Raw genomic sequence first — 12,559 nt, forward strand, 5'->3', positions numbered from 1 at the left:
TGCGGGGAACTGCCTACAGGCCCCTGTGCGCCGGCGTTTCTGCAGGATCAGGGCCGGGGTCCGTCTTCCATAACGTCTCACACTGAACCAGGGCGTCATCCTCTTGGAGTGGAGATGGGGCTGGAGCTTCTCCCTACTGACAGTGTTAGTTTTCTGCTCACACTCAGGCAGAACAAGCTGCAGTTACTCTGATGCCTTGACTGGTAGGAGAAGCGGGGCTCCTCCTGCTCTTGAGGCCGGGTCTTGGAATAATCGTGAAGCCAGAGGTCAGTGCTAGTCAGGCTGGAGCTGCTGGTGTCACGGTGCAGTCTGGTCGTCGAGAGCATAGCCTCGCTGCCCCGCAGGTGAAGGGGCTCGCTGTGAATCCCAGATGCCCACTCACTCCCCTCGGTAGTCCCCAGGGTTTACATGCTCCGTGCCAGGAGCTGGAGTGAGGGCAGCTGGGTCCTTGTCCCTGCAGCCCAGCAGCGCACCGCCCCTCTGCAGGGCCTGCCCCTCCCTGACCCCTCTGTCTGGTCCCCTTCCCCCCAGTACCCCTCAGTGCATCTCAGGCTCCGGGGGCTCTTCTGTTCCTCGTGGGGTGACAGGAACATAGGGGACCTAGAAAGCACCCTGAGAAGAGGCTGCCACTTCGTGTAAAATTGAGAACTTTCCTCTTAGGAAATATGTAAGAATCAGGTTTTAGACCAGAAGAAGAAGTTGCAGTCTGTCCTACAATATTTGAAGGACACCATGTAGAGGAACAGGATAGAACTGCCCTGTATTGTCTCAGAAAAAGTATAACCTGGAGCAGTAGAGGGAAAACAGGCAAAGCTGATTTCAGTTCAGTGGATTCTTCTTGGAAAGGATCGGAAAGGAGATGCCTCTGAAAGTTTTTTGGTTTTTTTTGCTTTGCCTTTCCTGGTGGAACCTTTTTTAAGAAATAATTTTGTTCGCTTATTTTTGGCTGTGCTGGGTTTTCGTTGCTGTGCAGGCTTTTCTCTGGTTGTGGCGAGGGGGGCTCCACTCCTTTCTAGTTGCAGTGCGGGGGCTTCTCACTGTGGTGGCTTCTCTTGCTGTGGAACTCAGGCTCCAGGTGCATGGGCTCAGGAGTTGCGGTTCCCGGGCTCTGGAGTGCAGGCTCAGTAGTTGTGGCCTGCAGGCTTATTTGCTCCTTGGCATACAGGATCTTCCTGGATCAGGGCTCGAACCTGCATCTCCTGCCTTGGCAGGCGGGTTCTCTACCACCGAGCCATGAGGGAAGCCCAACAGTTAGTGCATTTTTCTGCCTCTTTTGAGGTAATTGGGTGGTTCTTTTCTGTTTATCTAGGTATGTCATGAATGTTGGTATTAATGCTAGGCCCCCTTCACATGCCAGGACTGGGCGACATTGGTTCTAGCTTATTTATTGTAACACACATGCCAGGACTAGATGATGCTGGTCCTAACTTACTGTTACTTGTTTCTTGTAACACAGCACTGGCTTGGTTTGCTTGTATTTTGTGTCTGGAGGATCTTCTGCGTCTGGTGAGGGATTGGCTTGTGGTTTTCTGGGTCCTCTCACTCTCATGGTGTGGGCATTAAGTAGATCCCGTTTCATAAGACGGGCTGCAGAGCTCCTCCTCCTCCTTACGGGCACTTTTATGAAATAGTAATAATCTGTTTCGTGAAACTTGGTCAGAATTCATCTATAAAACTGTTCAGGGTCTGTCATTTTCTCTGTGGGAAGATTTAAATAACTGATTTCCTTCATAGTCACAGGACTCTTTGGCCTTCTTTAATTCTGAAGTAAACTTTGCTAACTTGTAATTTTCCAGAAATGTGTCTGTTAACCCAAGTTTTCGAGTTTATTGGCATAAAGTTATTTACAGCCTCTTTCATGCTTCAGGTCCTGCGCTTCTGTCTGCCTCATTCCTCATACTCTCCTCTCGTTTTCTTCTCTGTTAATCTTGCAGAAGGTTGGTGTCATTGTTGGTATCAGGAGTCGTTGCCGAGAGCTCACAGTCGCCTTGTTTACGCTCCCTGTCTTGTTTGCTTCAGTTACTGTTTCTGTTTTTATGATTATTCTCTCCCTTCTTCCCCCAGTTTCTTAAGGTGGACACTTAGCTGACTAGGTTTCGATTTTATCTGACATGCGTTTACACTTTAATGCTGTAAATTTAAACTATGTGATGAGATGGCTGGATGGCATCACTGACTCGATGGACGTGAGTCTGGGTGAACTCTGGGAGTTGGTAATGGACAGGGAGGCCTGGCGTGCTGCGATTCATGGGGTTACAAAGAGTCGGACACGACTGAGCGACTGAACTGAACTGAACTGACGCAGTATTTTGGCTGCATGCCATGATTTTCATACAAAATATTTCAAATGTTGCTTGTTTCCACTGTAATTTCCTCTCTTGGTTGTTTCAAAGTGTAGTTTAAATTTTTTAAATCTTTGCAGAGGAGTTTTTTTTTTTTTTTTGTCACTGTGTCTGTGCTCAGTTTTGTCCAACTCTTTGTGACCCCACGGACTGCAGCCCGCCAGGCTCCTCTGTCTGGGATTGTCCAGGCAGGAATGCTGGAGTGGGCTGGCATTTCCTTCTCCAGGGGATCTTCCCGACCCAGGGATCAAACCCACATCTTTGTGTTTCCTGCATTGGCAGGCAAGTTCTTTACCACTGAGCTACCTGGGAAGCCCAGTCTTTTTATTATTGATATCCAATTAGTGTAACTGGTATTGATTTTTACATTTTATTGATACTTTATGGCCCAGTGTGTCATCCATTTCTGAAATGTTTTGTTTGTGCTTGAGGACACTGTGTATTTTCTAACTGTTGAGCTTGGGGTTTCATGCCCTTCTGTTAAGTTCTCCTTTCAGTTGTGCTGTTTAGATTTTTGATGGCTAACTTCTGTGACCTAGCAAAAGACTGAGAGATGGAAGGAAGGCTTCCACTAGGATGCAGCTTATATCATTTTTCCTCTTGGTTTTATCTCTTTTATTTTTAACTATTGAGACTTTATTTAAAGCAATTTTAGGTTCACAGCAAAATTGAGGGGAAAGTGTACAGACTTGCCACCCCTGTCCCGACTCAGGCACAGCCTCCCCATGGTGGTCAGCATCCCCATGCGGTAAGGGGCGTGGAGAGGTGGGATGATTACCCAGGCACGTCACTGTCTCCCCGAGTCCACGGTGTCTGTTCTGTGGGTCTGGACAAATGTATAATGACGTGTGTCTGGCGTTACGGTGTACACAGAGTAGTGTCAGTGCCCTACAAGTAATTTCATTGACTTTTGCTCTATTGGGGAATATTTTGTTGGACGCATAGAGTTGAGCCATTCCTTTCTTCCTCAGGTGTTAGCCTCTTGATCTTCATACTGCTTCTTGTCTTAGAGTGTCTTCTTTCTTTTCTGGTGGCTTTGTAACCTCCAGCCATATACCTGATCACCAGAGATGTTGTCAATTCAAGAGAAGCTACACTTTTCCCATAATTTTGTCTGTTAGCCGCACTGAAACGTTTCTTGCTCTAGTTTTCTTTCTCACAAAATATTTATCAAGCAGTAAATAATTAACATTATTTTGTGGTTTTTTTCTTATTTAATTTGTCCAGCAATGGGTGAAGTAGGTGGCACATAGTTTATCCATGCTTTGTAGAAACTGAGGTTAGGTAATTTGTCAGAGGTCACCCAGTAATACTCAAGCCAGGATGATAACATTGTGGGTGTTTTCTTTTTCCAGTTTTCCCTAGTTAAAAGTCTCTTCATGTCGTAGGAGACGGTTTGTGCTTCTTACACAGCACGTTTCACAAATCCAGGCCCTTGTGTTGTGTTACTGAGTGCAGGTACAGCACGCTTCACAAATGCAGGCCCTTGCGTTCTGTTGCTCAGAGTACAGGTCCGGTGTTGCATTGTGGCCTGTCGAGTGTTGCGTCATCACGAGCCTGAGCCTGTTGCCTTCGTTTGTGAGTCAGCCCGAGGCTAAAACTGCCTCAGATCTGTTTCCAGGGAGTCACACCGCCTTGTAATAAATCTTCTCTTGTCATCCTCCCAGGAGAAGTGAACACGGACTGAAGGTAAAAATTATAGAGCAGTCAGAACTGGATTCCTTTTGGCAAGTTAAGTTGTTTTGAAACGTTTCTTCTTTTCAGCTTTAATGCTTCTCAGGTATGTCTAGACAAGACCATTGAACCGGAGGGCAGAGACGGGTCTGACCCCAGCCCCACTGCCACGCACAGGTGGCCTAGGTCAGTCAGCGCTCATCTGAGACTTCTCTGCTCTTTTATATAAAGTAAACAGAAAGTAAAAACTAATAGCTCGCTACTCACATCAGAAGTTCTAGTCAAATTTAGTAATATATGCAAACTGAAAACAAAGTATAATTGGAATTTTTTTTAGAAAAAATGGAAGCTAGACTCTTGCACGTCACAGTGTTCCGTGTTGACTCGCAGACTTTGTGAGAGCCACGTGGCTGCAGCGGCTGTTCCTCTGGGCCGTTGCTGACGCTGTGTAAGCATTTCTAAAGGTCCTCTCCTCGTATATCATCTCAGTTTGTCAGAAAACACCAGTGAATTCAAGTAAGAGGTGATGCCCTTTGCTCTGGGTTTGGAACTGAGACTCAGTCTCTTTGGGCCCCGGCAGTGTAGCAAAGCGGGCAACTTGAGACGCTGCATCGGCTCGTTTCCTGGCCGTAGACACATGCCAAGGTCCTGGCACGGAGCTGGGACCCGGCTGCGTGTGGAGGCTGCTGACTCTGGGCAGTGGCCCCCTCAGTGTCCGGCCTGCCGCCTGAAGGCCTGTTGCAGTTGGGAGTGCCCGTGCCTCAACACGCCTGCGTTTTTAGACCCAGCGTGTTCCCAGGGGTCGTCGGTGGTAGGAAAACAAGGGTTTGTGCAGAGGATGTCTTCACTTTGAATATTATGCAGCTTCTATCATAATATGTTTTCTAAATGCTCATAAATAAGCCAGATACTTAATCGCAATGACTTGGCTCTGTAAGAATTTGATGCCAGAACTTGTAATGTGACGGACCGGTGAGCTGTCGCGTGAGCAAAGATACCTGGCAGATTTATGAGGTTTCGTGCTTACAAGGCAGGCTCACGGGGGACCATCCAGAGGACACAAGTCAGGCCGAGTCTGCCAGCACGCTTGCACTTCTGACAGTATTTCAGAATCTTACCCCAAAATGTACTTTCTGAATGTAATGGGAAATCTAGTATTATTTTCATGTTTCTGTTCCTGTGTGCGGGCGCAGATGGTGCAGCTCTGTTCATTCCTAGAGTGCAAGTGAGCTGCCTCTTCCCTCGCTGGGGCCCACAGGCTCTGTGCAGCTGGGATGCTGTCGTCCAGTCCTGGACACTGAAGAGGGAAGAGGGGGCCATCCCCCTGAGGCCGCCAGGCCTGCCTGTCTGGTCCCCTTTGGCAGTGTTAAGAAGACACTCGAGCTGCCTGGAGGGAGGGAGTTTCTTCCAGGTAGTCTATACTTTTCATCAGTGGAATAGCTGTTACCTCACTGAATCATTGGGCTTCCCTGATAGCTCATTGGTAAGGAATTGCTTGCAATGAGGGAGACCTGGGTTCGATCCCTGGGTTGGGAAGATCCCCTGGAGAAGGGAAAGGCTACCCGCTTCAGTATTCTGGCCTGGAGAATCCCATGGACTAGTCCATGAGGTCGCAGAGAGTCGGACACGACTGAGCGACTTTCACTTTTCACTCACTGAATCTTTAGTCATTTTTTGCAGTGGTTTTCTTTTTTTTTTTTTTTAATCCTCATCTTACAAGTGAGAAAGCAGGACACCCAGAGCCATACCTGCCGTCGGAAACAAACACGCAGCCACGGAAGACACCGGCCCCAGCGCAGCCGCCCCTGCCTCACCCCAGGCTCTGCCTTCCCACGGTGGTTCAGCTCGTGAGGTCCAGACGGTTTCATTTTGCTCACCTTCACCTGGGTTTCTCAAGGGCATCTCACACTGTAATATGCATGAAATACCTGCGATCTGGTTAAAATACAGGTTCTGACACGGGTGTGGATGTGTTTCCAAGAACCGACCCATCACTGTCTGTGATGGCTGAGTGCCCTGCGGTCACCCTTGGGCTCCGGAACGTATGTCTGAGCCAGGCATTTGGAGGAAGCTGTTAAACCGAACGGAACTCGGCCCCTGTGGGCCCTGGGATCTCGGTGAACACCCCAGCCTTGGCGCTGACTGCCAGCAGGCTGCATTGACACTATCGGAGTCACGCAGAGCCGGATCTCAGCACTATTATTTTTAAATAACAAAGGACAAAGATAATTGTCGAGGGGTTCATATTGAATTATTGAAACAGATGAGGGTTGCCCTAACCCCAGCCCTCTCGTCCGCCTCTCGCCTGTTTGTGTTGCAGGTCCCACTCTGCCCTATGTCCCTTCAGGCTGCTCCACGTGGGGGCCGTGAGCCCTGCGCTTGGTTTCCCTCCCGGAGCCCATGCAGCTCCAACTGTTTCTGGTCCACACACGGGTGGTCTGCTGGGACTCCACACACACCCTCCCCCCAACCACACACACACTTTCTGTCCCTCAGGCTGGAAGCCGCGCTTGCCCGCAGGAGTTTCCATTGTTTGTTGATGAATGAGACAATGCCGTCCTTCCTCAAACACTGTTTTTTAATATGAAAATAAGACCATTAAAGCTTTGTGAATCTGGAGAAACCCAAGTACAGCAGCCGTCCCGTCCACGTGATATAAAGAAAGGGTCAAGAGACAAGAGCTTCTCGATGCAAGCCACTCGCGTGTCTGACGTCTCTAAACCTCAACATCTTAAGATGCTGTTTGGAGGAAACTCTTGGCTTAGGTTGGGAAAACCCAGGACCTTTCCTTGCACTGAAGTTACACTCTGAAGCTTCCCCCAGGCTTCGTCTTCACTCCTGAAGTCTTCATCCCACACTGCAGCAGTCACGGCCGTACTTGTGTTTGTTCACCTGTCCTGAGGTGTGTCCTGAGTGTCTGCTGTGGGCCAGTCCTTCCCTGGACCCTGGAGAGACATCTGTATGGATGTAGAGATGCAGTGTGCACACACATGCACACACGCAGGGCGGGGCCTACTCCCCTGCCAGCAGACAGATCACGTTACCACTCACGGGTGGTTCGTCTCAATAGCCACAGTCAGTCACCTGCCACAAGTCTCTTACATAATTTATTTCTCTTTAGAAGGGCTTTTAATTTAATTTAGATTATAAATAGAGTTGTATAAAATGGCAGCTGTCTTCAATAAACACCAGTATTGGTGATTTTAAAGTAGACTAGTTGACCAAACTACTTCTTCAACTATTACTTGTTTATTTCTAAGAGAATATGCAATGTTCTACGATTAGGCCAAACTAAGCCCCAAGAGGAGAAGGCAATGGCACCCCACTCCGGTACTCTTGCCTGGAAAATCCCATGGACGGAGGAGCCTGGTGGGCTGCAGTCCATGGGGTCGCTAGAGTCGGACACGACTGAGCGACTTCACTTTCACTTTTCACTTTCATGCACTGGAGAAGGAAATGGCAGCCCACTCCAGTGTTCTTGCCTGGAGACTCCCAGGGACGGGGAGCCTGGTGGGCTGCCGTCTATGGGGTCGTGCCGAGTCGGACACGACTGCAGCACCCTTTATGTTTATGTTTATGAAAGGCCCCAAGAGGATGCCCTAAATTGTGTAGGGACGTTAATTATACTGAGTTTCCAGGCCCTGCAATTTTTGCAGGTTGGAAAATTTAAAAAGATGCAGTTCATTATGTGGTCATTTGTTGGGCTGTCAGTTCGGCTCCAGTTCTGGCCAGCTCCACAGGCCTGGACTTATCCCTTGGGTCTGTCATCTTTGATTCCTGTTGTCAGTCATTCAGTTCACTTCAGTCACTCAGTCGTGTCTGACTCTTTGCAACCCCGTGGACTGCAGCACGCCAGGCTTCCCTGTCCATCACCAACTCCCAGAGTTTACTCAAACTCATGTCCATTGAGTCAGTGATGCCATCCAACCATCTCATCCTCTGTGGTCCCCTTCTCCTCCTGCCTTCAGTCTTTCCCAGCATCAGGGTCTTTTCCAGTGAGTCAGTTCTTCACATCAGGTGGCCAAAGTATTGGAGCTTCAGCTTCAGCATCAGTCCTTCCAATGAATATTCAGGACTGATTTTCTATAGGATAGACTGGTTGGATCTCCTTGCAGTCCAAGGGACTCTGAAGAGTCTTCTCCATATGCTCTTAAAGGTCAACGGAGCACTTGAGCGGGCTTTCATTGCTAACACAGGAACGGAAAAAGCAGTAACTTTTCCTAAGGTTTTAACTAGATTTTTAAAGATCAGTGCCAATGTCTTATTTCCCTACAATCCTATATTTTCATGTACAAATGTCTGTTTGACAGTTACGATTTTTTGAAATTCAGTGGAGTGTATTCATTCTTTATCTTGTCCACAAAAATATTTCAAAGTTGTTATTTTTAAACCATAATGAAGTTGTTTTTCTAAATTTGATGTTACTCTTAACTTCCCTGCCTCAGAAGTTCATAGTGTAATGACTTATTACGCAATTTACTCATGTACATATATTTTTTTGTTTTTTCAGTCGCTGCCCAGAAATATGGTGTCTCGTCTTTGTGAATCTAAAAAGGTCTGTGCCGCAGCGGACATGCAGCTTCAGGTGGGTGTGTGCCTTTGTTCTGAAGTTTTCCAGGGTCATTATTCAGAATAAATGTACGACTTGAAATTCTTGCCAGTGCTACCCATTTATTATAATAATTATGCTTCCAAAAGATCTTTCATCTGAGTTCAAAGAACTTGATTGACCTTGACTCATTTGGTCCTCCAACCGTCCTTAGGAAGTGGTAGTCAAATAAGGTTATTTCCCAATTTCAGTGGAAAATCAAAGCATGGAAAAGTTATGTGACTTCTCCTGAGTGGAGAAGAACTTTTTTTTTTTTTTTTTTACAGGCAGACATATTTTTATTAGTAAAAGTCACAAATAGGAAAAGATTTATTGGCTGACACTGTCTGAGGTGTGTGCTTAAAAAAAAAATGCCTTGATTAATACATAAATGAGAAAAGAAAACAACAAAAACTTGGTGCATTTCAGCAAACCAAGTTAGATCTCTTTGTTCACTATATCTCTTTTTACTGTGATTTATTGATTTTTGTTGGCTATACCTTGCAGTTTGTGGGATCTAGGTTCCCTGACCAGGAATTGAACCCAAGCCCATGGCTCTGAAAGTACAGAGCCCTACTGGACTGCCATAAATTCACTCACTTTGTGTTTTTCTCAAAAATGTTTGTTTTTAGATGAGAAGTTTCAAAAGTAAGAGGTGTTAGTTTTTTTATAAAATTTGAAGCCAGTGTTGCAAGTTTCCAGATAAAGCCTGGAGACACCCTGTAAACCGTTTGGACGTCAGGTCTACGTGATCCCAGATGCCTTGGGTGTTTGTAATTTTTGAGATTGTTTATAGAATTCTCCCTCTTCATCAAATCTTGAGAGTTATGTGAACACAACCAAAATGCCCTTCTCTCATCTCAGGCAATATTCACTTTATAATGATCCAGTACCTACTTAAAAGTGTCGTCACTATGAATTGCTTTATAGTTGTGTCAAATTTAGTCCCTAGAAAGTAATGAATGAGCTTTGTTTTTTTGGACCTTAAAACATACATTTCAGTGAAGATGCTGTTGCTATAGACGAAACCATGGATGTACATTATTCAGTGTCTATTTGTATCATATCTATTTGGAAAAGGATTTCTGAATTATTTGAAAGGTTTACATTAGTTGGCAACAGTCTTTTGATTTACATGGGTTTGTCATGGGCATCCAACCTTTTAAAAGGCAGTGTCCTGGCCTCCTTTGCAACACTTGTTCCAGTGATTTTCTTTTAAAAGAGAAAACCAACATTTTGTACAATCTCCCATCCTCCAGAAAGAACAAGAAGAGAGAGGAAGAGGAGGGGTGCTGAGGGCTGGAGAAGGAGGAAGAGGGGAGGAAGTCCCCACCCTGAGGGCCTCTCACTGCTCTCCTGTCCCCTGTCTGTCCCTGAGCAGCAGGGACAGGCCTTGCCGACCCTGAGCAGCAGGACAGCCCAGGGAAGAGGACACGAACTGTCTTAGGGCTCTAAGGGAGTAGCTTATAGTGCTTTTTAAGTTGTGCTTTTCTTTCTGTGCATTACTTTAACAACAGCCCCTGTTTTGGGGGGCTCCGAGGTTCTTGGTCCCAGACACACAGGATCCCCTTATGGGCTCATAGCTCGGCCTTGTTTGCTTCATCAGCAAATGAGTATGAAACATATGCACACTAAATTTATTTTGCTGTTTTTATAGTTTTTAAAAAACGTCATTCCATGCTTATGTCTTTCGTTTGTGAAAGGCATAATTGAAGAAACAAAACTTTTGAATTCCAATTTGTTTGTAGATTGGGCCAGAAAAACCCACTGCAGTTGAAGTTAGAATTTAAGAATTTCAATTTCTAATGGTTTATTCTGTTGGAATATGAATGTGGATCAATAATGTGGGCCCCTCTGAGTCTCTCTGTGCATTGTTACTCTTCATAGAATATGGAATGGAAAGAGCTGTATTTAGTATATGTTTAAGTTGCCAGTTAGAGCAAAGCAATATTTATCTTAAGAAATGTCTGTGTTTTTCCAGGGAAGGTTTAAACTTGACTTTATAATTTAGAGCCATAATTCTATATCTAGATGAAGCCAGAAGTTAGAGGTCATTTAACTTTTTTCTTTTATCCAAACTGATCCTCACTGCTTTTAGGTCAACAGCTGCACATTCTCTGCAGATTCCAATTTTGAATCAGAAAGATACATATCAGAAGCATAATTGCATGACAGGATTTTTTTCCTTTGAAAATAAAACATTTTCTACTTGTTTGCTTCAGGTAAACTTCCATCAGTGTTTAATATTCAAGTTAAATGTTGCAGAGAAAAAGCACTTTAGATTTTTTGTACAAAATTCAGTTTCAGAACTTGGTAAACAAGCAGCAGTTTGGCTTTGTTCTCCTATCGGGTTTCAGTGGCCTCTGTCCTCTCCTGGCGGGAAGCGAGCCTTCCCTACTGGTCACCTCCTTAAGCCAGTGTGGCCCCGCCCGGCAGCTGTGTCCTGTGTGCCCGGACCCCGGGGTGGGGTCGGCCTGGTCCTGGCCCCAGACACTCCTGCAGCTGCTCCTCCATCCTTTGTGACAGCCGCTTCCTCCTCCCTCACCCGCCCCGCCCCGCCACCTCTCGTCACCAAAATAGGTCCTCACCCTGTCATTTCTCTCACTCAATTATATCAGGATTCCAGGAAGAAGCCAAAGAGAATTTTTCATGTTTCCAGCTATAAATATGTTTCCAAAACTATGTAGAGTTTTGCAGTCACAAATTTAATTTGCTATACTATACAAAAAGTACCTTATAAACAGAGCTCAGGATTTTTTGATATTCTTAATCGTGAGGAGGTTGAGAGCGTCCCTTTTCATCACTGATGTGGTATGACATGCAGAATACCCTCAGTCCACGACACTGATGAGCACGTGCCCCACTGCGGCCCCTGGCTGTTGTGCTGCGCACCCCTCATAGCTCGGCTGCCGCGCGGTGGATGTTCGTGGTGCCCAGACTGAACTGCGCCTGCACCCCTCAGGTCTTCTACGCCGCCCTGGACCAGATCTACCACGGGAAGCACCCACTCCGGAGTTCGACCACAGACATCCTCAGGGACACGCAGGAACGCTTCTACGGCCTGCCCTACGTCCCCAACACTGTGAGTCTGGCGTGTGCCCTGTGTGTGCCATTGAGCGGGCACAGGTATCGAGTGGGGGGCTGTGAACCTGAACGGCTCTGCTTGGCGTGGAGGCTTCCCGCGGGGCGGGTGTCGGGAATGCCTGGTCACTTACGGCCCACAGCTGTCCTTGACATGTGCTCATTGTCCTCCTGCCAGCAGCGTTCCTCTTGGGAAGGTGGGGGTGAAAAAGGCCACGGGAGTTCGTCTCTGGTTTTTTTTGTTGTTGTTATTTTTCTATGATGAGAAAACTACTGGTGTAAGATGACGGCAGTGCCTGCTCCCCAACCATTGTCACTGCAGAGAAATCCACGCTGGTGGCAGGAGTTGGAGGGGCGTGGTTCGTGCTCTGTTGCGTGGAGAGCAGGCACATCTCTCCTGTTCACTGAGGACTGGGTGCCAGACTCCGTCCAGCTGCTTGGCGCACAACTCCTGACTCTCCCAGCAGCCCTGTGAATGGGATGGCTTCCCCACCTTTGGGGGCACACCTGAGGCTCATGCACGTGACCTGTCTTGTCTGAGAGCATGGGGGGGTGAGCCATGCTGCTAGGGCACAGACCCAGCCCGGCAGCCGTGTGTTCTCATCTCTCGGGTTCCTTAGGAAGCTGGGGTAGGGAGGAGTGCTCAGGGCCCTGGCATGAGACTGGCGTGTACTAGTCGGGGCCTCAGGGCAAGCAGTGGGAGCCCGACTCCTAGTGGCTTCAGCAGAATGAGTGTGTATTAAGTCCCACACTGCAAGGTGCAGGGGTTGGTCGGCCTGGTTGCCAGTTAGCCGAGTTGAATGAGTTTCTGCATGTGGTTTTAGAAGGTTTCTCCTCCTTTTATGTCTCATCTCTTTTCTCCAGAGTTGTCTTG

At 47.1% G+C, this 12,559-nt stretch overlaps 1 protein-coding gene across 1 annotated transcript in view; it reads left to right on the forward strand.

The window, feature by feature from the left end:
• Positions 1-12,559, forward strand: part of MIPEP (mitochondrial intermediate peptidase) — an 83,939-nt gene that overhangs the window by 37,719 nt on the left and 33,661 nt on the right. Inside the window, exons 15-16 of the mRNA XM_061434952.1 lie at positions 8,527-8,601; positions 11,567-11,686. Coding sequence (XP_061290936.1) covers positions 8,527-8,601; positions 11,567-11,686 — 195 coding nt within the window. The remainder of the gene's footprint in view (positions 1-8,526; positions 8,602-11,566; positions 11,687-12,559) is intronic.

The sequence above is a fragment of the Bos javanicus genome, chromosome 12, assembly GCF_032452875.1.
Source record: "Bos javanicus breed banteng chromosome 12, ARS-OSU_banteng_1.0, whole genome shotgun sequence".
Classification (NCBI taxonomy): Eukaryota; Metazoa; Chordata; class Mammalia; order Artiodactyla; family Bovidae; genus Bos; species Bos javanicus.